The sequence below is a fragment of the Macaca thibetana genome, chromosome 12 (assembly GCF_024542745.1).
Source record: "Macaca thibetana thibetana isolate TM-01 chromosome 12, ASM2454274v1, whole genome shotgun sequence".
NCBI lineage: Eukaryota > Metazoa > Chordata > Mammalia > Primates > Cercopithecidae > Macaca > Macaca thibetana.
The window spans coordinates 83,666,549-83,692,259 of record NC_065589.1 but is presented as its reverse complement, the minus strand read 5'-3'; the positions used below and the strand labels follow the sequence as shown (position 1 = coordinate 83,692,259).

Genomic DNA, 25,711 nt, shown 5'->3' with positions numbered 1-25,711 from the left:
ACAAAGGTGCCAAGAATGCTCATTGTAAAAAGAATAGTCTCTTCAATAAATGGTGCCAGGAAAACTGGATATCCATATGCAGAGGAATGAAACTAGACCCCCACCTCTTACTCTATACAAAAATCAACTCAAAATAGATCAAAGACTTAATGTAAGACCTCAAATGATAAAACTACTAGGAGAAACAGGACATTGGTCTGGGAAAATATTTTATATATAAAACTTCAAAAGCACAGGTAACAGAAGCAAAAATAAACAAATGCGATTATAGAAAATGAAAAAACTTCTGTACAGCAAAGGAAAAAGTCAACAGAGTGCAAAGAAAAGCCACAGAATGGGATAAAATATTTGCAAATAATACATCTGAAAGGAGATTAATATCCAGGATATACAAGCAACTCAAACATCTCAACAGCCAAAAAAAAAAAAAAAAAAAAAATTCAATTAAAAATGGGCAAATAATCTGAACAGACATTTCTCAAAAGAAGACATATACATGGCCAACAAATATATGAAAAAATGCTCAACATCACTACTTATCAGGGGAATGCAAATCAAAGCCACAATGAGATATTATCTCACCCCAGTAAGAATGGCTATTATAAAAAAAGAAAAAAAAAAAAAAAAAAAAAAGGTCATGCGTGGTGGCTCACACCTGTAATCCCAGCACTTTGGGAGGCTGAGGCACGCGGATTACGAGGTCAGGAGATCGACACCATCCTGGCTAACACGATGAAAACCCATCTCTACTAAAAATACAAAAAATTAGTTGGGCATGGTTGTGGGCGCCTGTAGTCCCAGCTACCAGGGAGGCTGAGGCAGGAGAATGGCGTGAACCTGGGAGGCAGAGCTTGCAGTGAGCCGAGTTCGCGTCACTGCACTCCAGAGCCTGGGCGACAGAACAAGACTCCGCCCCCCCCACCAAAAAAAAAAAGAAAAAAAAATGAGATGCTGGTAAGAATGCACAGAAAAGGGAACTCTTACATACTGTTGGTGGGAATGTAAACTAGTATAGCCACCATGAAGGAGAGTATGTAGGTTCCTCAAGAAACTACAAATAGAGCTACCATATGATCCAGCAATCCTACTACTGGGAATTTATCCAAAGGAAAAGAAAATTGTTGTATTGAAGAGACATCTGCATCCCCATGTTTACTGTGGCACTATTAACAATAGCCAAAATACAGAATGAATCCAGGGGTTCAACAACAGATAAATGGATAAAGAAAATGTGGCAAAAATACACAACAGAATGCTATACAACCCAAAAAGAATGAAATATCCTTTCATTAGATGCAACATAGATGGAACTGGAGGACATTAAGTGAAATAAGCCAGGCACACAAAGTTAAACATTACATGTTCTCATTCATGTGGAAGCTTAAAAAAAATTGATCTCATAGAAGCAAAAAATAGAGCAGAGGATACCATAGGCTGGAGAAAGTGGGGGCAGGGAGGGATAAAGAGAGGTTTGTTAAAGAATACAAAACTACTGGCTGGGCATGGTGGCTCACGCCTGTAATCCCAGCACTTTGGGAGGCCGAGGCGGGCAGATCATCTGTGGTCAGGAGTTCCAGACCAGCCTGACCAACACGGAGGAACCCCGTCTCTACTAAAAATACAAAAATTAGCCGGGCATGGTGGCGCATGCCTGTAATCCCAGCTACTCAGGAAGGCTGAGGCAGGAGAATCGCTTGAATCCGGGAGGTGGAGGTTGCGGTGCCTGAGCCGAGATTGCACCACTGCACTCTAGCCTGGGCTGAGATCGTGCCACTGCACTCCAGCCCGAGCCGAGGCAGCACCACTGTACTTTAGCCTGGGCTGAGATCGCACCACTGCACTCTAGCCTGGGCAAAAAGAGCGAAACTCGGTGTCAAAAACAAAAAACAAAAAACAAAAAACAAAATTACTGGTAGGTAGGAGAAATAAGTTCTAGTGCTCTATACCACTGTAGGATGACTACAGTTAATAATATATATTGTTTCAAGTAGCTAAAGGAGATTATTCTTAACAGAAAAAAATGGAAAATGTTTCAGATAATGAATATGCTAATTACTCTGATCTGATCAGTATACATTATATGTACCAAAACATCACCATGTACTCCATGATACTGTACATTATTATTTATGAATTTAAAACGATTTATGAAGCAAATTCTACTTAGCTACTGATAACACAGCCAAGAACATTTAAGCAGCCAGCAACGTGATAAGGTCAAAGGACCAAAATCTGAGTATGTCACCAGGAAAATGTTTCAGGCCCACACTCTGACTTTACACATATTTTTAAAAAGCCTGATGATACAGTTTCCCAACCAACAGTCAATTAGAATTGGCAAATGAGTTGGGAAAAAGCTGGAGGAAAATAGTTCTTGTGGAACCAATCAAATTTAAATCAGCAAGTAGTATCAACTGACAATCTGAAAGGGCAACCACAGGTTATAGAAAGTAGATGTAGCAGTTTTAAAAGCAAAGCACGCTAAGATCATTAGGTTAGGTGCCAAACCTCTTCTCATTTCGTGAGGGAATTATTGTCTAATAATTGATCTTCATACTGATGATTCTGTGCCACCATGATAATTTAAATCAGGTTTGTTATTTTCAGTGAAATGTGTAACATAAGTGATCCAAAAACATGTTAAAAAATTCCAGCACTAAATGGAATAATTTTCATTTCTCCAGAAAATAAAATAGTGTGAAAGGGTTCATTTGTTGAAGATGCCAGAAAGATGACAATACACGAGACACTTTTATACTGTTATTATAGAACCAGGAGGAGGAGACACATAGTTTACTAGCACAATAGTTTCGATAATAAATTTTTGCTTCCCAAGGTTGGTAATTATGTTTGTCACAAGAAAGGGATATTTTATTAGCTCTGGAAAACTACATTTTTTGAGATCCTTAAAAGTGTCCAAATGCCTATGTTAAACTGATTATGAAGCAAAATCTCAATTATTAAATAGGATAGCATTATGCCATAAATTTCTCATTCTGAATAAAGCAAGGCATTTCAAATCAAATTACATGGAGATTAAGTTTTCTAAACCTTTAGAACCTTAGCAGGTTCTAGCCAGGTGCAGTGGCTTATGCCTGTAATCCCAGCATTTTGGGAGGCCAAAGCGGGTGGATCACTTGAGGTCAGAAGTTTGAGACCAGCCTGGCCAACGTAGCAAAACCCCATATCTACTAAAAATACAAAAATGAGCGGGGTGTCATGGCATGTACTTTGGAAGCCTGAGGCAGGAGAATCACTTGAACCTGGAGGTGGAGGTTGCAGTGAGCCGAGACTCTGCCACTGCACTCCAGCCTGGGTGACAGAGTGAGACTCCATCTCAAAAAAAGAAAAACAAAACAAAACAAAACCAAAAACCAAAACAGAACCTTAGCAGGTTCTAAACCTTTCATGCTTTTAAGGAGATCTTTATATGCCTCTTCACAAAACCAAAAATTCTTGCACAAGAATTTTTCTGTTTGTTCACTGGAAACCAGTTCTGATCATTACCTGTAACATGATAATGCCCAGCAGATACATGAAGAAATGAATAAATCAGTATATAAAAACTTTACATATATATGTAGGGTATGTGTGCATGTGACAGTATATCATAATGTTCTATAACATATATTTGGATATATCTATATTGGTCTCCAAATTAAACTATATAGTGTAAAAGTCTGACACATAACATGGCTTGTATATAAGGAAGTTCATAGCCTTATATGAAACACTACAATAGGAGTCTGATAACTCCTATCGATAATGTTGTACTAGATCATCACATTCATCTCAGTGAAACTGGAATTCTGCTGGTAGTAAAGAACTGCACATCAGAAATAATACTTCTGAATACCATTAAGGAGGTAGCAAGATTACTAAAAAGAACATGGGCTTTGGAGTCAGACTTGGTTTAAATGCACATTTAGGCACTTACTATATGACCATTGGCACATTACTTACTCGGAGCCTGATTCCTTACCAGATGGGGCAAAATAATCCAGGATTGTTTTCAGAATTAAACGAGATAAAGTAAGAACATTTAGCACATTAGCTAGCATATATTAGGCATGTAATAAGCATTAGTTACCTTCCATTATCCTAAAAACAGATTTTATTCCAAGTCGATTTTACCTTCACTTGCAAACTTGCTGATGCAACTCTCCTTTCTAGATCTTCTACCTGTTGAAGGACACCCAAATCCATTTCCATTGCTTGTTCTTCTACTGACCAGTTCTCCACAATATCTCGAGTTACTTGGTTTTCTTCATTTTCATTCAGTTCAATAATAGCAACTACATTTAAAAAGAAATTAATTTAAAAATCCACTTATTAAGTTTTTCTCCTCAGAGATTTCTTCCAGAAAGTGAATAAAATTCTAGGGGAGCCATGTACATCTAACTTAACATATACAAATGCACTTGTGTATGTACACGCAGCTTACTCTTAAAAGTAGAAACATGCTAAGAAACACAAAACAATATGTCTGCAGGTGTAAAAAATTACAAGACAGTAACACCAATTTAAAAAATATAAATAGTTTGTTGAGTAAAACAGAAAAAAATAGTAGTGCATTAAGATATCATTTCTCTCTTGTTATCTGTGGGGAATTGGTTCTAGGACCCCCCCCCCCGCCCCCATGAATACCAAAACCTTTTGATGTTCACATCCCTTATATAAAATGGTGTTGGCCAGGAGTGGTGGCTCATGCCCATAATCTTAGCGCTTTGAGAAGTTGAGGTGAGAGGATCACTTGAGGCCAGGAGTTTGAGACCAGCCTGGGCAACATAGTGAGACCCTGTCTCTACAAAAAATAAAAAAAAACTAGCTGGGTGTGGGGGCATGTGCCTGTAGTCCCAGCTACTTAGAAGGCTGAGGCAGGAGGATTGCTTGAGCCTAGGACTTTGAGAATCCAGTCAGCTATGACTGCACCACCGTTCTCCAGCCTAGGTGACACAGCAAGACTCTCTCACCAAAAAAAAAAGGTCCCAGCTGCTCGGGAGGCTGAGGCAGGAGAATGGCGTAAACCCGGGAGGCGGAGCTTGCAGCGAGCTGAGATCCGGCCACTGCACTCCAGCCTGGGCGACAGAGTGAGACTCCATCTCAAAAAAAAAAAAAAAAAAAAAAAAAAAAAAGGTGTACTATTTGCATGTAATCTATGTACATCCTCCCATATGCTTTAAGTTATTTCTAGGTTACTTACAGTACCTAAGACAATGTAGATGCTATGGAAATAGTTGTTATACTATATTATTTAGGGAAGAATAAGAAAAAAAAGTCTATATATGTTTAGTACAGATGCACCCATCTTTCTTTTCTTTGACAGTGTTTGATCTGTGATTGGTTGATTCCACAGATGTGGAACTCATGAATATGAAGGACCAGTAGACTGTACTAAAATATGCTTGAGAATAAAATAATGAATTCTAATAACTAAGCAAGAAAGAAAGCTGAAATCTCTTTTATGTACATACCATCCTTATTCTTGATGCAGGCTTGAGTAATATAATCCAAATGTTTCTGAATTTGTTTTTGTAATGCCTTTTCTCTTATTCCTCTGAGATGTAGCACTTTGAGCAAAGCTTTTAGGTCCTCTGGGTCAATAATTCTCCACCAACCAAACTGCATTTCTAAGTCAAGATAAATAAGTAGATCTTTTACAAATATTTTGAATAGGAAATGATACCATGGAAATAAAAAGATTCATTAACTACATATAGAACCGTCAAATATTCAGTTACAATATAGGAATCCATAATACTGAAATTGAGTAAGTTGCTATAAACCATCTCAATGTACCTACCTTCTGGAATAGGTTTTGGACTAGGAAAATCTACTGGTTTTGCTACTTCAACAGCTGCAGGTTGAGCTGAAGTGGCCTTTTCATTCTGTGGTACTGGAGACTCACTTTTACTCGAAGCAACAGTGGAAGTCAAGAGCGAATTACCATTTCCTTCTGATAACCCTAACCCCGATCCTAGACCAGGTACAGATGATGCAAATGGAATATTAGAAGTAAGCACACCAGTGGGCCACCCACAAAACTGAAGTCCCATCATAGATACTCCACCTTTCACCTGCAAAAAGAAAACATTTATTAATGAAAAGTAGATTAAGAAGTTAGGAAAAATGTTTGGAATATGAAATTATTTTTCAAATTCTGAAAAATATTCTTTCATTTATTAGAATTAGAGGAAAACGAAATACATTAGCAACAAAAATGTTAAATTCCATGTTCTTATTTGTTCCCCAAAGTAATTTTCCTTTCGGATATACTGTTATAGTAATAAGTTAAAAAGTAATTAAAGAAGACTTACACCAAGGCTAGAGATCAGTAGTTCTAATGAACCTTGGTGACAGAAATTCTGACTTGCTTCAGTTTTCAAACTGTAGCAGGAATATTTTAACTATTTGAGTAATCCCCCTAGAGTGAAAATCTCCATGGGGTCACAGATTACATAAAGCAATATAAAAATGAGTTACAGTTAGCAGTACTAACCTGAAGAGGTGATAAAGCAAATGGATTTAAGCCAACAGGATTCTGAGTAGAAGATCCAAGAGGAGCTGGGGCAGGTGAAGGTGACTTAGATGGTGGCTGAGACTGAGGAGTCACCAAAGAAGCAGTTGACATATCAGCATGAGTAAGTGAAGTGTCATCACAAGGCGTTCGTGGCAAAAGACTAAACCATTGCCTATTCTTTTCAGTCAGCGTTTTTAGTAACTGGTCACTGGGGAGAGGACTGTAGAACTTCCCTGGACCACTTGAACCAGTATTAAACAGATTATTCGAGTCTGCCTTTTCCACATTGCTTTGTGTTGCTGTTGACTGAACACTGCCCAGTGAATGTTTTCCACTGTTCTGATAAGACAATGTGCACCCATTTGCACCAGCATTTGGTTTGGGTGTTATAACCTCTGACTCAGGAGGCATCTTAGCTACTTCCAAAAGCTTGCTTAATTTGGAAAAAGAGCCAGGTTTCTGAAGGAATAGATTTGTGTTATCTTTTTCTTTAAGATCTTCCTTTTGTTCACAGTGATCCGTATTTGAACAATTTAAACTGTCCCCAGAAGTCTCAAACATTTCTTCTTTGATCTGGACACTTTCTGCCTTTTTTAGTTTTTCTCTTTCTTTTGCAATTTCTTCTAGTCCTACAAAATCAAAAAGCATTATGAAGATCAGTTACTCCGGATCAAACCAATACTGTAAATTTCATTACTCTTTATCAAATTACATGCATAAATACTTAAACTTTTCTATATTACCTATTTACTCCCTATATTTTCCTTTTTTATGGATTATAGCTTTCACTCACTGGAAAATTAACATATATATATATTTTTTTTTTTAAATTTTATTTTGAGATGGATGGAGTCTCACTCTTCCGCCAGGCTGGAGTGCAATGGTGCGAATTCAGCTCACTGCAACCTCTGCCTCCTGGGTTCAAGCAATTCTCCTGCCTCAGCCTCCTGAGTAAATGAGATTACAAGGGTGCACCACCATGCCTGGCTAATATTTTGTATTTTTAGTAGAAATAGGGGTTTCACCGTGTTAGCCAGGCTGGTCTCCAATGCCTGAGGTCAGGTAATCCACCCGCCTCTGCCTCCCAAAGTGTGGGGATTACAGGCGTGAGCCACTGCGCCCGGCTGGCAATAACATATATTTGTTATAAAAAATTAAAATCCAAAAATATTAAAAGTTCAAAAAATATTACAAGCCCTACTACACAGCAAAAATTACCCTTAATATTTTTTTTTTTTTTTGAGACGGAGTCTCGCTCTGTCGCCCAGCCCAGGCTGGAGTGCAGTGGCGCGATCTCGGCTCACTGCAAGCGCCGCCTCCCGGGTTCACGCCATTCTCCTGCCTCAGCCTCCCGAGTAGCTGGGACTACAGGCGCCCACAACCGCGCCCGGCTAATTTTTTGTATTTTTAGTAGAGACGGGGTTTCACCGTGGTCTCGATCTCCTGACCTTGTGATCCGCCCGCCTCGGCCTCCCAAAGTGCTGGGATTACAGGCGTGAGCCACCGCGCCCGGCCAAATATTTTTGTATTAAACTTCTAGGAGTTCTCTATGTGATACATACACACTTAAGTCCACATAATTAAGGAAAGAAATTCTACTACATACATAATATTCTACACTGCTAGAGGGTTTTATTGAGTAATACCCTGTAAACACCTTGACATGTCGATAAACACATAACTTCATCATAAATTTTAATGGCTACAGAATGAACTATATCATAAATTAAACAATCTTCTACTGATACATAATAGGTCCCAATTATTTACGATTCTAAACAATGCTGTAAATAATGACCTTTTATCTATATTTTTAGACTTGTTCTCCTGATTTACTTCCTTAAAATAAATTCCTAGAAAAAAACTAAGATGTGTACTTTTCAGAGTTTTGGAAATATATTGTCAAACTGTCCTCTAGAAAGTCTGGATCAATATATACTCATATTAAAGTACCTGAGAGCATCCGCGTGCCTCCACCCTCACTGAAACTGGAGGCTGTCAATATGTTTTGTCTTTGCCAATATTTGAGGTGAAAATCTAGATTGCATTATTTCTGGTTGTTAATAAGGCTGAATATCTTTTCATAGGTTTATTGGTATTTCTCTCTTGTAAATTTCTGGTTCATATTTTTGCTCATTGTTTTAAAAATAATTTATAAGAACTATTTTAAAAACATAAATCCACTACTTTATTCAATTTGAAAAGTAATATGCTCTCAAGTTAAAATATTCAATCATTAAGGGTATAAAGTAAAGGCCTTTCTACCTATTCCTTCAGTCTCTATTTCTACACTTCAGGGGTAGCCATGGTTAATTACATCTATATAATATCTTCCCAAAAATCGTATACACATTATCTATGACTATCGTTTTGCATTATTACATAAATGGAATACTACTATTCACTTTTCTGCAGCTTAGAGAAAAATCCAAACTCCTAACTGAGGCCTACAAATTCTATAATCTGGTTCCTGAAAACTTCCACCACCTCTGCACCACTCTTGTCCTTGATAACTCTGCTCCTCTTCTTGCTCTGTATTTTCAGCTTCTTGAACATGCTAAGTTCTTGCCCTTCTCAGAGCCTTTGGTCTTGTTCTTCCCTCTGCATGGGATACTGTTTTGTTGTCTGACTCCTTATCCTTCATGTCTCAGATAATAAATGTTATTTCCTTACAGAGATTTTCTCTGATCACCTTATCTAAAATTAGGACCCCCCATTCATCTTAGAACGTCATTCTATATGTTTCCTTTACAGAATTTAACATTAATCATGATGTTTGTTTATTTTCTATTACCTCCCCCTCCCACGTACTAGAATTTAAATCAACAAGCTTTGTTTAAAGGCAGAGCAATGTCTGTATCTTTTTTTTTTTTTTTCTGAGTCAGGGTCTCACTCTGTCACCCAGGCTGGAGTGCAGTGGTGTGATTAGGGCTTACTGCAACCTTAACCTACCAAGCTCAAGTGATTCTCCCAACTCAGCCTCCCAAGTAGCTGGGACTACAGGTGCACGCCACCATGTCCAGCTAATTTTTGTATTTTTTGTAGAGACGAGGTTTCACTCTGTTGCCAGGCTGGTCTCAAACTCCTGAGCTCAAGCAATCCACCTGCAGATTACAGGCATGAGCTTTGGGATTTCAGGCATGAGCCACTGCACCCGGTCAATGTCTGTATCTTGCTATTAGATTCTAAATGCTTAGCGTGGTGGCTACTACGAAACAGTGGCTCAATAAACCAGGCACAGTGGCATGCACCTGTAGTCTCAGCTACTTGGGACGCTGAGGTGGAAGGATTGCTTGAGCCCAGGAGTTTGAGTCCAGCATGGGCAACATAGTGAGATCCTGTCTCCAAAGAAAACAAAAGGAGGTGCTCAATAAATATTCCTTGAATAATGAAATAAAAGGATGAGTTTAATTCTTTCACTAACAATATTCCTTAGAAACCTTTCCAAAACATGTAACTGTAGTTCATCTGTAGTTCATTTTTGTGATCAGCTGCATAATTTTGTTATATAGGTATACCATAATTTATCCAGCCAGTCCTTTATTAATGTTTGACATAGCACTCACATCCTTCTCTTCAAATTAGTTTCTAGTTGAAATTAAATCCATATACATCAGATTTATACTTCTGACCAATATAGAGTAACAGGGACTAGATTACCTTCTTGTATGAAACAACCAGAAACAGAAAAAAATATATGAAACAACAGTTGCAGGAAACTGAACATCAAATAACAAAGATGAAAAACACACTCAGTGAGTCCTGTGATTGCCCCAGCTTAGTGCCTTGGGATAGTTTCTAGGATACAGCAATAAGGAGAGGAGTAATCCAGGTGGAGCCTGGCAAACTCCCTAAGATGAGAAGATGGAACTGAAAGCTCAGGGAGACCAAAGCGGCTAGAGTGCTCAGGAGAATATTCTGGAAGGGAGAGAGCTGCGCAGAGAACTCCAGTGATCTGCAGAGGAACTCCTCAAGTATTTAGCTAAATACTGATCAGCACATATGGGTGAGACTCGGGGGGAAAAAGTACCTTAAAGGATTAGAGGGGAAAGTGCCAGGTGCTCACACAGGCTGGGAGTAGTTTCTGTTCCTACACACCAGAGTGGGAAACCTCAAGATTCATAGGCATTGGGTAGAGTACTCAGAAGGATCTTGCTTTAGTAGCAGGGCATAATCAGCCCTAGAATGAGCATTGTTCTAGTTCTGCCTGACAAAGTTTAAATGCAAGACTTGAAAGGATCGAACTTTTCCAAGGATATAATTTAACTGTGCCTCAGTTAAACAAATGTCAAGGATATAGGAACTTAACAATATCCAGCATCCAACAAGGTAAAATTCACAATCTCTGCATCCAATCAAAGTTAGCAGGCATGCAAAGAAGAAAAAAAACCAAGACATATACTTTTACCTCCAGTTAGGCACATGTGAAAATAGTCACAAATATTCTCCTCATATACCTGTGTGTTCCAATCCTTTTAACTTTAGGTGATGTATTACCTAGTAAGGGAGTACTAATATTTGTATTCTGAGAACTAAAAAAATTTCAAAAATTGCTGTCATATATTCTAAAACAAATAAGAAACACACCATTTTTTACTAGTTTGATACTCATTGATGACTTATTTGTATCTAATATTGAGCTGATGGTAATTTCAAAAGTCACGACTATCTTTGACTTTTACATTCGAATGGTGGTCAGGCTGGTCTCGAACTCACGACCTCCCGTGATCTACATGCCTTGGCCTCCCAAAGTGCTGGGATTACAGGTGTGAGCCACCGCCTCTGGCCGTAAAATTACTTTTAATCATTTGAAAATATATATGGGATATTTAGTGTAAAGAGATTCTTTAAATAGTTTTCTATCTTTTATCTCATATAATCCCTTGGTCTTTCCAGTCCTTATTTCTTTGACATGTATCAATGACTATAAATAACCATCTTCAAAGCAGAAGAAAGGAGAGGAAGACAACTAAGAGAGAAAATTGGAAGTACTCCTCACCTAATTAACTACCCTGGCAGCAACTGCAGTACATAATGACAAAATAGCCTTTCCTAATTTAAACAAATGCTAAAAGTAGCAAAGTTTGCTACTGGAAAGAAGCTATGTCTCCTTGAGTTTTACCAGAAGCACTCTGACCCCTGTGGGTTCACCTAATAGTTCTCACGGGATTCTGGGGGTCCACCATTCTTGGTTCAAGTGAAACATCTTTCCTTCGGCTCTCATTAGTTGGAATGAAGCAAGCTAAACCTTTCGGTGAGACTTTACTAAACTCTAAGCAAAACGGAAAAAGCAAGAAATGTAAAAGCACTGGCATTTAGAGTACAGGTTGAAGAGAGGTGCAATCACAAATGGCCTCTTCCTAGGGCTCAAGCGCCCCTACCCATTCAGTACCGCTAAGCCTTAGGAGTACTTGCAGAGCTTTCCCGTCTTCAGTTGGCAGTGTTACCACAAACCAGCTCCTAGGAAGCAGCTTGAAGATCATGGAAGGAAGATGCTAGGAAGCATCTTGAGATTATTGTGGAAGAGACTAAAGGAAGCAGATTCTTATTATGTCTATTTAAGACTGTTCCTTTCCAGGCTGATCTAAAAATTTTAAGATGATAACATAAAACCATTATCTTTAAGGTAAGATTTTCGTATTTCCATGGTAGCAATTACACTGTATACTTGCAAACTTAATGCTGTAACTATATCCTAATACAAAATGGAAGAATAGTATTCATATCACAGTATAATTAACAATAAATGTTTCAGTTTCCTTCCAATAGTGAATAAATTATCTACAATCTAACATACTCCAAATGGTTTTCTAAAAAACAGTGAACTACTTCCAGGAAAGATGGCTGAACACCAACAGCTCCAGTCTGCAGCTCCCAGCGTGATCAACGCAGAAGGTGGGTGATTTCTGCATTTCCAACTGAGGTACTTGGCTCATCTCATCGGGACTGGCTAGACAGTGGGTGCAGCCCACAGAGGGCGAGCCGAAGTAGGGTGGGGCGTCGCCTCACCTGGGAAGTGCAAGGGGTCTGGGAACTCCCTCTCTTAGCCAAGGGAAGCCATGAGAGACTCTGCCTTGAAGAATGGTGCACGCCGGCCCAGATACTATGCTTTTCCCACAGTCTTTGTAATCTGCAGACCAGGAGATTGCCTCCGGTGCCTGTGCCACCAGGGCACTGGGTTTCACCCACAAAACTGGGTGGCCATTTGGGCAGACACTGAGCTAGCCGCAGGAATTTTTTTCACACCCCAGTGGTGCCTGGAGTGCCAGCGAGACAGAACCATTCACTCCCCTGGAAAGGGGGGTGAAGCCAGGAAGCCAAGTGGTCTAGCTCAGCGGATCTCACCCTCACAGAGCCTAGCAAACTAAGATCCACTGGCTTGAAATTCTCACTGCAAGCACAGCAGTCTGAAGTCAACCTGGGATGGTTGACCTTGGTGTGGGGAGGGGCGTCCGCCATTACAGAGGCTTGAGTAGGCGGTTTTCCCCTCACGGTGTAAATAAAACTGCCATGAGGTTCGAACTGGGTGGAGTCCACTGCAGCTCAGCGAAGCTGCTGTAGTCAGACTGCCTCTCTAGATTCCTCCTCTCTGGGCAGGGTATCTCTTAAAGAAAGACAGCAACCCCAGTCAGGGGCTTACAGATCAAACTCCCATCTTCCTGGGGGAAGACACGGCTGTGGGCACAGCTTCAGCACACTTAAATGTTCCTGCCTGCTGGCTCTGAAGAGAGCAGAGGATCTCCCAGCACAGTATTTCAGCTCTGCTAAGGGACAGACTGCCTCCTCAATTGAGTCCCTGACCCCCGTGCCTCCTGAGTGGGAGACACCTCAGAGCAGGGGTCGACAGACACCTCATACAGGAGAGCTCTGGCTGGCATGTGGTGGGTGCCCCTGTGGGACGAAGGTTCCACAGGAAGGAACAGGTAGCAGTCTTTGCTGTTCTGCAGCCTCCACTGGTGATACAGGCAAATAGGATCTGGAGTGGACCTCCAGCAAACTCCAGCAGACCTGCAGCAGAGGGGCCTGTTAGAAGGAAAACTAACAAACAGAAAGGAATAGCATCAACATCAATCAAAAGGACGTCCACACAGAAATTCCATCCGAAGCTCACCAACATCAAAGACCAAAGGTAGATAAATCCACGAAGATGAGGAAAAACCAGCACAAAACGGCTGAAAATTCCCAAAACCGGAACGCCTCTTCTCCTCCAAAGGAACACAACTCCTTGCCAGCAAGGGAACAAAACTGGATGGAGAATGAGTTTGACGAATTAACAGAAGTAGGCTTCAGAAGGTGGGTAATAACAAACTCCTCTGAGCTAAAGGAGCATGTTCTAATCCAATGCAAGGAAGCTAAGAACGTTGAAAAAAGGTTAGAAGGATTGCTAACTAGAAAAACCAGTTTACAGAAGGACATAAATGACCTGATGGAGCTGAAAAACACAGCACGAGAACTTTGGAAAGCACACACAAGTAGCAATAGCCGAATCAAACAGAAGAAAGGATATCAATGATTGAATATCAACTTAATGAAATAAAGTGTGAAGACAAGATTAGAGAAAAAAGAATGAAAAGAAATGAACAAAGCTTCCAAGAAATATGGGACTATGTGAAAAGACCAAACCTACGTTTGATTGGTGTACCTGAAAGTGATGGGGAGAATGGAACTAAGCTGGAAAACATACTTCAGGATATTATCCAGGAGAACTTCCCCAACCTAGCAAGAGAGACCAACATTCAAAATACAGAGAACACCACAAAGATACTCCTTGAGAAGCGCAACCCCAAGACACATAATCATCAGATTCACCAAGGTTGAAATGAACGAAAAAATGTTAAGGGCAGCCAGAGAAAAAGGTTGGGTTTTTTCTCTGGGTTGGGTTGGGTTGGGTTCCACAAAGGGAAATCCATCAGACTAACAGCAGATCTCTCTGCAGAAACCCTAGAAGCCAAAAGAGAGCAGGGGCCAATATTCAACATTCTTAAAGAAAAGAATTTATAGCTAGCCATAAACAGAAAGCTGAAACTGGATCCTTTCCTTAGTCCTTATACGAAAATTAATTCAAGATGGATTAGAGACTTAAATGTTAGACCTAAAACCATAAAAACCCTAGAAGAAAAACTAGGTAATACCATTCAGGACATAGGCATGGGCAAGGACTTCATGTCTAAAACACCAAAAGCAATGGCAACAAAAGCCAAAATTGACAAATGGATCTAATTAAACTAAAGAGCTTCTGCACAGCAAAAGAAACTACCATCAGAGTGAACAGGCAATCTACAGAATGGGAGAAAAGTTTTGCAATCTACTCATCTGACAAAGGGTTAATATCCAGAACCTACAAAGAACTCAAACAAATTTACAAGAAAAAAACAAACAACCCCATCAAAAAGTGGGCAAAAGATATGAACAGATACTTCTCAAAATAAGACATTTATACAGCCAACAGACACATGAAAAAATGCTCATCATCACTCGCCATCAGAGAAATGCAAATCAAAACCACAATGAGATACCATCTCACACCAATTAGAATGGCAATCATTAAAAAGTCAGGAAACAACAGGTGCTGGAGAGGATGTGGACAAACAGGAACACTTTTACACTGTTGGTGGGACTGTAAACTAGTTCAACCATTGTGGAAAATAGTGTGGTGATCCCTCAAGGATCTAGAATTAGAAATACCATTTGACTCAGCCATCCCATTACTGGGTATATACCCAAAGGATTATAAATCATGCTGCTATAAAGACACATGCACACGTATGTTTATTGTGGCACTATTCACAATAGCAAAGACTTGGAATCAACCCAAATGTCCATCAGTGACAGACTGGATTAAGAAAATGTGGCACATATACACCATGGAATACTATGCAGCCATAAAAAAGGATGAGTTCATGTCCTTTGTAGGGACATGGATGCAGCTGGAAACCATCATTCTCAGCAAACTATCGCAAGAACAGAAAACCAAACACCGCATGTTCTCACTCATAGGTGGGAATTGAACAATGAGATCACTTGGACACAGGAAGGGGAACATCACACACCAGGGCCTATTGTGGGGACAGGGGAGAGGGGAGGGATAGCATTAGGAAATATACCTAATGTAAATGATGAGTTAATGGGTGCAGCACACCAACATGGCACCTGTATACATATGTAACAAACCTGCATGTTGTGCACATGTACCCTAGAATGTAAAGTATAATTTAAAAAAAAAAAAAAAAAAAAAAGAGTAGCTAGGTCATTTTTTGGAAATAGTGTACAGCCAGGAAAAGTACTGTTAAAGAAGAGTTTGTGATAACACATAAAGTTGCTTACTGATAATAATAAAGTTTGAAAAGCAAAAAAACAAACAAAAACAACAATAACAACAACAAAAAACAACAAAAAAAGAATATTCAACCCAGAATTTCATCTCCAGTCAAACTCAGCTTCATAAGTGAAGGAGAAATAAAATCCTTTACAGACAGGCAAATGCTGAGAGATTTTGTCACCACCAGGCTTGTCTTACAAGAGCTCCTGAAGGAAGCACTAAACATGGAAAGGAAATACCGGTACCAGCCACTGCAAAAACATACCAAATTGTAAAGACCATCAAGACTATGAAGAAACTGCATCAACTATTGGGCAAAATAACCAGCTAGCACCATAATGACAGGATCAAATACACACATAACAATATTAAACTTAAATGTAAACAGGCTAAATGCCCCAAATAAAAGACACAGACTGGCAAACTGGATAAGGAGTCAAGACCCATCGGTGTGCTGTATTCAGGAGACGCATCTCACACGAAAAGATACAAATAGGGCTCAAAACAAAGGGATGGAGGAATATTTACCAAGCAAATGGAAAGCAAAAAATGCAGGGGTTACAATCCTAGTCTCTGATAAAGCAGACTTTAAACCAACAAAGATAAAAAAAGACAAAGAAAGGCATTACATAATGGTAAAGGGATCAACACAACAAGAGCTAACTATCCTAAATATATATGCATCCAATACAGCAGCACCCAAATTAATAAAGCAAGTTCTTAGAGACCTACAAAGAGACTTAGACTCTAACATAATAATAGTGGGAGACTTTAACACCCCACTGTCAATGTTAGACAGATCAACGAGACAGAAAGTTAACAAGAACATTCAGGACTTGAACTCAGCTCTGGAGCAAGGGGACCTAATAGACATCTACAGAACTCTCCACCCCAAATCAACAGAATATACATTCTTCTCAGCACCACATTGCACTTATTCTAAAATTGACCACATAATTGGAAGTAAAACACTCCTCAGCAAATGCAAAACCACGGAAATAATAATTAACAGTCTCTCAGACCACAGTGCAATCAAATTATAACTCAGGGTTAAGAAACTCACTCAAAATCACACAACTACATGGAAACCAAACAACCTGTGCCTGAATGACTACTGGGTAAATAATGAAATGAAGGCAGAAATAAATAAGTTATTTGAAACTAATGAGAACAAAGACACAATGTACCAGAATCTCTGGGACACAGCCAAAGCAGTGTTTAGAGGGAAATTTATAGCACTAAATGCCCATAAGAGAAAGCAGGAAAGATCTAAAATCGACACCTTAACATCACAATTAAAAGAACTAGAGAGGCAAGAGCAAACAAATTCAAAAGCTAGCAGAACACAAGAAATAACTAAGATCAGAGCAGAACTGAAGGAGACAGAGACACAAAAGGCCCTTCAAAAAAATCAATGAATCCAGGAGCTGGTTTTTTGAAAAGATCAACAAAATAGATAGACTACTAGCCAGACTAATAAAGAAGAAAAGAGAGAAGAATCAAATAGACACAATAAAACATGATAGAGTGGATATCACCACTGATACCACAGAAATATAAACTACCATCAGAGAATACTATAAACACCTCTACACAAATAAACTAGAAAATCTGGAAGAAATGGATAAATTCCTGGACACATACACTCTCCCAAGACTAAATCAGGAAGAAGTCGAATCCCTGGATAGACCAATAACAAGTTCTGAAATTGAGGCAATAATTAATAGCCTACCAGCCAAAAAAAGCTAGTACCAGACGGATTCACAGCCAAATTTTACCAGAGGTACAAAAAAGAGCTGCTACCATTCCTTTTGAAACTATTCCAAACAATAGAAAAAGGGGGACTCCTTCCTAACTCATTTTATAAGGCCAGCATCATCCTGATACCAAAACCTGGCAGAGACACAACAAAAAAAAAAGAAAATTTCAGGCCAATATCCTGGATGAACATTGATGTGAAAATTCTCAATAAAATACTGGCAAGTTGAATACAGCAGCACATCAAAAAGCTTATCCACCATGATCAAGTTGGCTTCATCCCTGGGATGCAAGGCTGTTTCAACATACAGAAATCAATAAACATAATCCATCACATAAACAGAACCAATGACAAAACCCACATGATTATCTCAATAGATGCAGAAAAGACCTTTGACAAAATTCAACAGCCGTCATGCTAAAAACTCTCAATAAACTCAACATACAAAATGAGAGAAAATTTTTGCAATCTATCCATCTGACAAAGGGCTAATATCCAGAATCTACAAGGAACTTCAACAAATTTATAAGAAAAAAATAATCCCATCAAAAAGCGGGCGAAGGATATGAACAGACACTTCCCAAGAGAAGATATTTATGCAGCCAACAGACACATGAAAAAATGCTCATCATCAGTGGTCATTAGAGAAATGCAAATCAAAACCACAATGAGATACCATTTCATGCCAGTTAGAATGGCAATCATTAAAAAGTCAGGAAACAACAGGTGTTGGAGAGGATATGGAGAAATAGGAACACTTTTACATTGTTGGTGGGAATGTAAATTAGTTCAACCATTGTGGAAGACTGTGTGGCGATTCCTCAAGGATCTAGAGCCAGGAATACAATTTGATCCAGCAATCCTATTACTGGGTATATACCCAAAGGATTATAAATCATTCTACTATAAAGACACATGCATATGTATGTTTATTGCAGCACTGTTCACAATAGCAAAGACTTGGAACCAACTCAAATGCCCATCAATGATAGACTGGATAAAGAAAATGTGGCACATATATACCATGGAATACTATGCAGAAATAAAAAAGGATGAGTTCATGTCCTTTGCAGGGACATGGATGAAGCTGGAAACCATCACTCTCAGCAAGCTAACAGAGGAACAGAAAACCAAACACCACATGTTCCCACTCGTAAGTGGGAGTTGAACAATAAGAACACATGGACATAGGGAAGGGAACATCACACACCAGGGCCTGTTGGTGGGGTGAGGGTCTGGGGGAGGGATAGCATTAGGAGGAATACCTAATGTAGATGACGGTTTGATGGGTGCAGCAAACCACCATAGCACGTGAATACCTGTGTAACAAACCTGTACGTTCTGCACTTGTATCTCAGAACTTACAGTATAATAAAACAAAACAAAAAACAAACAAACAAAAATAGTGAACTGAACTGGAAAAAAAATCCTTGGTTTTGGCTGGAAGGCCATGGGGGCTTTCTTCTTTCCAACTTCCCTGAGAGGCAGCAGCAGGTCAGAAGGCCTTCAGCTGACATCAACACTGTTCTCAGCGTCCTCCCTATGTGGACTTTTACCCTTGATATGCATATGTCCTAGCACTGTTTCTAAACCCAAAGGTCCCTTGATAATGTTTATCATTACTCAGAAATTAAGTGCTTTCTACTCTTTCTCACACTAATGCATACAGAGCAAGGTGTGGGGTACGGTGTTTCGTCTCTTGGAGTAGTCTTGTTGCATGTCCAAGTCCTGTGGACTCATTATGGAGGCTGGGAATCCTGTGTATGGTTACTTCTCTGCTTGTAGGTTACTCTCACTAACAAACTTTGCTGCTATTAGCACCATGTGGGTCAGTGGTTTGCGTAACTATGCATCTTGTACTACAGTTGGTGCCCAACAAAGTCCCGATGTCATGGCTTTCTGAAAGAAGAGAACCTATGGGTCAAATAATATCTTCTGGGCACAGTGGTCATTCACTTGGCAGTTAGGATGGTCTCAGCAGCTATGCCTGAGAATGGCAGAAGCCCTCAAGTGGTAAAGAGGCTTTCCAGTGTAATAAGGTGGCTTGAAATTAAGTTCTCTCTCTTCTCCTTATCAACTTAAGAGATTTTCAAGAGTACAAAGGGGTAGGGTGCACTAGAAAGGGTGTGGTAGTCTCTCTAGAAGGGAAGGTGGGACAAATTCCCACTGTTTATCTACAGTATGAGGCAGCTGGTCCTGCTGTATGTGAAGCCAGTTACTGTGAGGCACGGTATTCAGGAGCCTGAGTGGGAACACCAGCAGGAGGAGTCCAGCATTATACAGAGCAAGAGCAAGGCTCTTAATAGGTTCACTACTGTAGGGATAGCAGAGGCTTGGCCTGCTAACTTGCATGGTTAGGAGACAACAGTGGTGTTAAGTGAAGCTGAGTAAAGGGAAACACATGGCCTGGTTGAACAATGAGCAGTCTGGGTTGACGAATAATACGGGGCTGATGTTGTCACCCTGCTTCTAAACTGGATGCTTGGTAGCATGGGTAATACATATTACCATTGCGGTGATTTTCCTGAGACTTGAATGTGAAGTGGACTAGATCCACAGATAGTGTAGTTACTTGGACACACTCTGAGACAACCGGCTGTGTTAGCATAATTATAAGAAAATCCAGGGTTTGAGTACAGAATCCCTAACAACATGCTCTCGGTGCAGAGAATGTTGGATGACCGAATCAGAGCAGGTCCTCCTAAGCGGACAACGGCTTTGACTTTATTCCTTCATCTGGGAGGCAATGTTGGACATGAAATAGTTCTTTTAGGTCATACAAGCGCCCCAGCAGGGGTGGAAATGGAAAGAGACAGGGTCTCATGAGATGCACAGGTTTCTGCCCAAAATATAAAGAAAGAAGGAACAAAAGAAGGAATAGACAGATGGGCCCAACTTCAGGCAGTCTCCCTCACACCAATAAATGTGGTATTGCTCAGAAGGAATAAGACAGAAATTGAGAGGTGGCCTAATTCTTGCGTGTGGGAGTGTGGTCCTATTCAAAAAGTTAAAAGACCCACTGAGACTGTGGAAAAGGGACATGTGAGATGAAACGTGATACTGAATAGTTTACAGGCTTGAGTAATTATTGGGAGAGGTGGATTCACTAGAAGATTATGTGAAGAAGGTCCCTGGGGAGGACGAGGGCTATTAAGCCTCATCCACACAAACTTGGAAGATCTCACAACCTCGAGACTCTCCAGAAAAGGACATAGAGACAGGGAGATACCCTGCATTACCTTGACTCTGGAAGTGGCATTGCTGGTGGGAATGCTCCTAGTCATCAGTTCTACTTTATGAATTTGAGTCAACTCTAGAAGCCAAGATTCTTTGTTCCTAATCTGAGCCCTTTCAAACTCAAGGAGAAATACGGGTGGGCTCATTCCCCTTTAATCTCTTCCAAGGGATCACTAACCATGTACCCTAGATGATTATGCTGGAAAAGAGAACAGCCTTCAATATTTATGGGTTTGCTAGAAATGGAGGACCAGTATCTATTATTCCAGACTGCAAAAGAGCTCTGGCAAACAAATTCCTCAACTGGGGTTTGGATTCCGCGTTACCTGTGGCTAAAAGATTAGAATTACAATCACTATGAAGGCTTTTGGACCTTTTGCGTGAACTTTAGTTGTTCCTTTATCAGGGTGGGGTATTTAAGTTGACATGTCAGTTGGACTTTTTTTCTTTTTGAGACAGGGTCTTGCTCTGTCCCCGAGGCTGAAGTGCAGTGATGCGATTGTGGCTCACTGTAGCCTCGAACTCCTGTGCTTAATTGATTCTCCCACCTCAAACTCCTGAGTAGCTGGAACTACACCTGGCTAATTTTTCTGTAGAGATGTGATTCCACCATGTTACCCAGGCTGGTCTTGAACTCCTGGGCTCAACTGATTCTCCCACCTCAGCTTCCCAAAGTGCTGGGATTACAGGTATAAGCCACCATGCCTTGCCCTTAGTTAGACCTTTTTTTGTGACTTCTGTTGGTAGCTTCTATAACTGTTGGCCAGGTATGTTGCCAAAACCCACCTATACTTACAAGGTCGGCAGACATCGTGCGACAGTGTTGCACACCTAGAGGTGAAACAGGTTGCATTTCTTATACAAGAACAGACTCAGGCAGGGGTACTGCGCAACACCATTTCACAATTTAACAAACCCGTTTGCCTAACCCTGTTTGACACTGGAACTACAAGTGATCTATGACTGGTCTCAGGCAGAGACACTGATGGCATGTGTTAGTTTTTGGGTGTTCGATCTCCTCTAGCTAATGAATGGTATACACCTTTGGAGTTACTGTGTCTCTTGCATTTGCAGATAATATACATGCTATCAAGACTGAGGAATACTGTTATATATTGGGGTTTCCAGATATGACACAATCAAGCAGTGAAAGTGCTTTCACAGCTGCTGGCATTCTACAATGGGACCATGTAGAATGGTATTGCCAACATGGTACTAAGTGGCTATTCTAGGCTCCCTCTTATCCACAGGCAGTATAGAATAGTGGAACAGCATTCTGAAAGACAGCTGTGCCCATCCCTTTAACAATGACTTCTGTAAGATTGTCTGGTCTGGGTTACCTCTGCTGTTTATACTCATAAAGGTCCCTCCACTTTGGTGAAGTTCCTTGGCACCTGGGAGTCAAAAATCAGAAACAGACAAAGAATTTACTTGGTATGCCAAGACCTGAGTTTTTACACTTCAATAGTTCTTTCCTTGTACCTGTCATAATTTCAACAGGTGGCTGGGAGGTTTGTGTGTTCGTATTACAGACAAATGGATGGATACAAACTTGGATGCCCTCCTGACTTCCTGGTGACACTTGCTAGCTACACCTACAGAAGAGCAACTTTGATTCTCTCTTTATTCCAAACATTCTAAATTTCTGTTGTATGCTTATTCTGCAAGTGGGAGATTTTGCTGCAGTCTCTATATCCATGTAGTATATTCTATCCACAGGGTATCTCTAGTGGGAAAGTACAACTCCTGCTTTCATGTGGAATTTACTGTTCCAGAAAGAAAGAACAGACCATATAGGTTGTCCTTGAAGATGATGATGGACTGTGCTTTGGGCATAAACGTGCCTGACCAAAAAAAGTGAAAGGGTGGTTGGAGCAGGAATGACTCTCTCTTCACCTTTCTTGCAGATATTAACAAACTGTACCAAATAATCCTGTGCAGCAATCCCACACAATGACACTCAGTGCAAAACTACCACAGTGTGGGATTTGTTATGCTTAACATATTCAACTGCAGAGGACCTTCCGGAAATTCTACTCCCAGAGTTCTCATTTGCCCTGGCCCTCCATAATTCTTCCCTTACTAGTCATACTGTGTAAAACTCTATTCATCTTCTCAGGTGCAGAGAAACATGTACTCTGACATCTTGGCTCCCAGTGGATCCATGTCCCACATTAGGAGAACCCCAAAGCAGCATAAAACTCTCAACCAAATACTTCCACTTCAGACCTGCAGTTGAGTCTAATAGCATGCCAACAGTGTGTTAACCCCAGGAAAACATAAATACCAAGTGGATATAAAATGTAGCATGAAACCTCTGTAATCCAATGGAACTAGTCTTATGTGAAAGGCATGCTTTCCCTGCCTCCCACCTGTACATAACACTGCACATTTTGGAAATACTATGAGACCTTTAATAGTGACTCAAAATCTAAGACACTGGTCACTTTCCCAGCGGTGGTCTCCAGTGCTAGCATTAGAGCCTATCCGCAGGTGTTAAGGATACAGGCTTTCATTACTTTGTACAAGGGCTCTTGCCTTGAATAGACACCTATGAAGCTGAGGGTATGACCCGCAATTGCTATCGTGGGAAACGCTACCATTAAGAGAGCCTGGGATCATATCACTGAACAAATTAGCATTGCTTCCTTGACCTGAGTTAATATTACAGAATTGCATAGCTTTGAACTGTTTGTTGGATATGCAGCCAGATTGCTCAGGGGAGCTCTGTATCTCCTAATGCTGTGGTATATTGTTTGTTTTGGAATTTCTTTGGCTATATAATGACTCAGCACTCTCAACAAACACTGAAGCCCCATTTAAAATCTAATTGCTTTCTATTCCAGATGAGGACGCTTATTATCTAGTGAGCCACAGCAAGGGTCAGGGGGTGGACTGAGAAGGAATAAACTCTCAGTCTTAGCTAAATGGTCATGGGGGCTCTCTTCCTTCTCTCGTTCCCAAGACCCATCAGCAAACCTGCTTAGCCACTGAGCTGATTTGCAGAGGAACAGTAGGGTCTTTAGCTGCTATTCTCAAAGTTCTTGGTATGCAGACCCTGGTCCTTTGTAATGCATACTTCCTAGTGTTGTTCCTAGGCCCAGAGGTCCTTTGAGATATATGTTGTTTCTTAGAATAATGAAGGACTTGGACTAACCTCAAAATATACAGTGTTATGAAGGTAGAGTTTTCTCTCTTTGAGTGATCTTGTTTCTTGTCCAGTCTCCAAATGGACAAGGCACACCCTTGTGGAACCATTGTAGGGGCTCAGAGATCCCATGTGCTCTGTTATTTATCTGCTCTGAAGTTATCAACACTAATAAACGTTGTTGTTATTAGCACCATGTGTATTGCTTGTGGTATATATTACCTTGCCTCTTGTACAACATGAAGTTAATTAATATTTTTCTGTGAAGGTAATCCAATGTCTGATATCTTCTCCCCATAATATTAATTGATGTTAATGTTATTATAAATATTTTTTTAAAACTTGTATATTTAATGTTAAATCTAACCTTTCTTTATTAAGAACACATTATACTTTTAAGGAACTTTTAAAAGGAATAAATATGCAGCTGGGTGCGGTGGCTCACACCTGTAATCCCAGCACTTTGGGAGGCAGAGGCGGGCAGATCACGAGGTCAGGAGATCGAGACCATTCTGGCTAACACAGTGAAACCCCGTCTCTACTAAAAAACTACAAAAAAAATTAGCCAGGAGTGGTGGTGAGCACCTGTAGTCCCAGCTACTTGGGAGGCTGAGGCAGGAGAACGGCATGAACCCGGGAGGTGGAGCTTGCAGTGAGCCAAGATCACTCCACTGCACTCCAGCCTGGGCAACAGAGCGAGACTCTGTCTCAAAAAAAAAAAAAAAAAAGTAATAAATAAGATGATGACAATAATGTATATTGTTAATGTTGAATTAACTTTCAGCACCTGTTTATTTATGGTAGCTTCTACTACTTACTGATCCTTATCAGCCTTGCCTGTCAGAGCACTACTTGCTCATATTATATACTTGTATGTTCTCTTTGTCTTCATATGTGCTCTATCTTTCCAATGAGACTGTGAGCTCTTTGTGGATAGGGACAGGTTAACTGATTCTTTTGCATCATGTTATGTTAAAGTGATCCCCCTATGTCAACCTCCTGACTAACTGAGATTACAGGTGCCTATATATATATATATGATTTTTAGTAGAGACAAGGTCTTGCTATGTTGCCCAGGCTCGTTGTGAACTCCTGGGCTCAAGCAATCCTCCTGCCTCAGCCTCTGAAAGTGCTAGGAATACAGGCATGAACCAGTGAGCCTGGTCTTCTTTTGCATCTCCATAGCACTTAGTACAAGGCACAATACAGGCGCAAATAAACATTGGATGAATAAATCATCCGAGTTTTTCCTCATTTTAATTAGCTGTAAGATAAAGAGAAGGAATGTATTACCTATTAAGTTCATAGCACATAGAATATAGCAGACATATATCCCCTTATTATTTTATTAATGTCTATTAATATATCTATTAATGAAATAATAAAAAACTTTAGAAGAAAATAAACTAAGTGAAAAATTATCCCTACTTCTCCCTGCTCTGCAATGACCACAAATAAGAGTATAAAGTACAACTGCTATTTATATATCACTTTGTAGTTCTTTTAGATCCATTATCTGACATGATCCTTGTAACAACCAAAGAATTCATATACAGCTTATTAATTTTTTTTTTGCAGAAAGGGAAATCAGGGTCCAGAGAGGTTACATAGAAGAGCCTGGATGGAAAAGGAGATCTAATATGTAAATTCAATCTATGTTAATCTGAGAGACCTAAAATTACAAAAAACAAAACTGTCTCCTATAATCTATTCTTGTAAACCTTATAA

The 25,711-nt window shown here is 40.0% G+C and overlaps 1 protein-coding gene across 31 annotated transcripts in view; it reads right to left on the bottom strand.

Annotated features, from left to right (window-relative positions):
- BAZ2B (bromodomain adjacent to zinc finger domain 2B) overlaps positions 1–25,711 on the bottom strand; it is a 413,832-nt gene that overhangs the window by 30,163 nt on the left and 357,958 nt on the right. For all 31 annotated transcript variants that reach the window (XM_050752835.1, XM_050752834.1, XM_050752839.1 and 28 more), the window contains 4 exons: positions 6,500–7,149; positions 5,804–6,077; positions 5,475–5,630; positions 4,135–4,295 (listed from right to left, as the gene is read on the bottom strand). In XM_050752835.1, the coding sequence (XP_050608792.1) occupies positions 4,135–4,295; positions 5,475–5,630; positions 5,804–6,077; positions 6,500–7,149 (1,241 nt within the window). The remainder of the gene's footprint in view (positions 1–4,134; positions 4,296–5,474; positions 5,631–5,803; positions 6,078–6,499; positions 7,150–25,711) is intronic.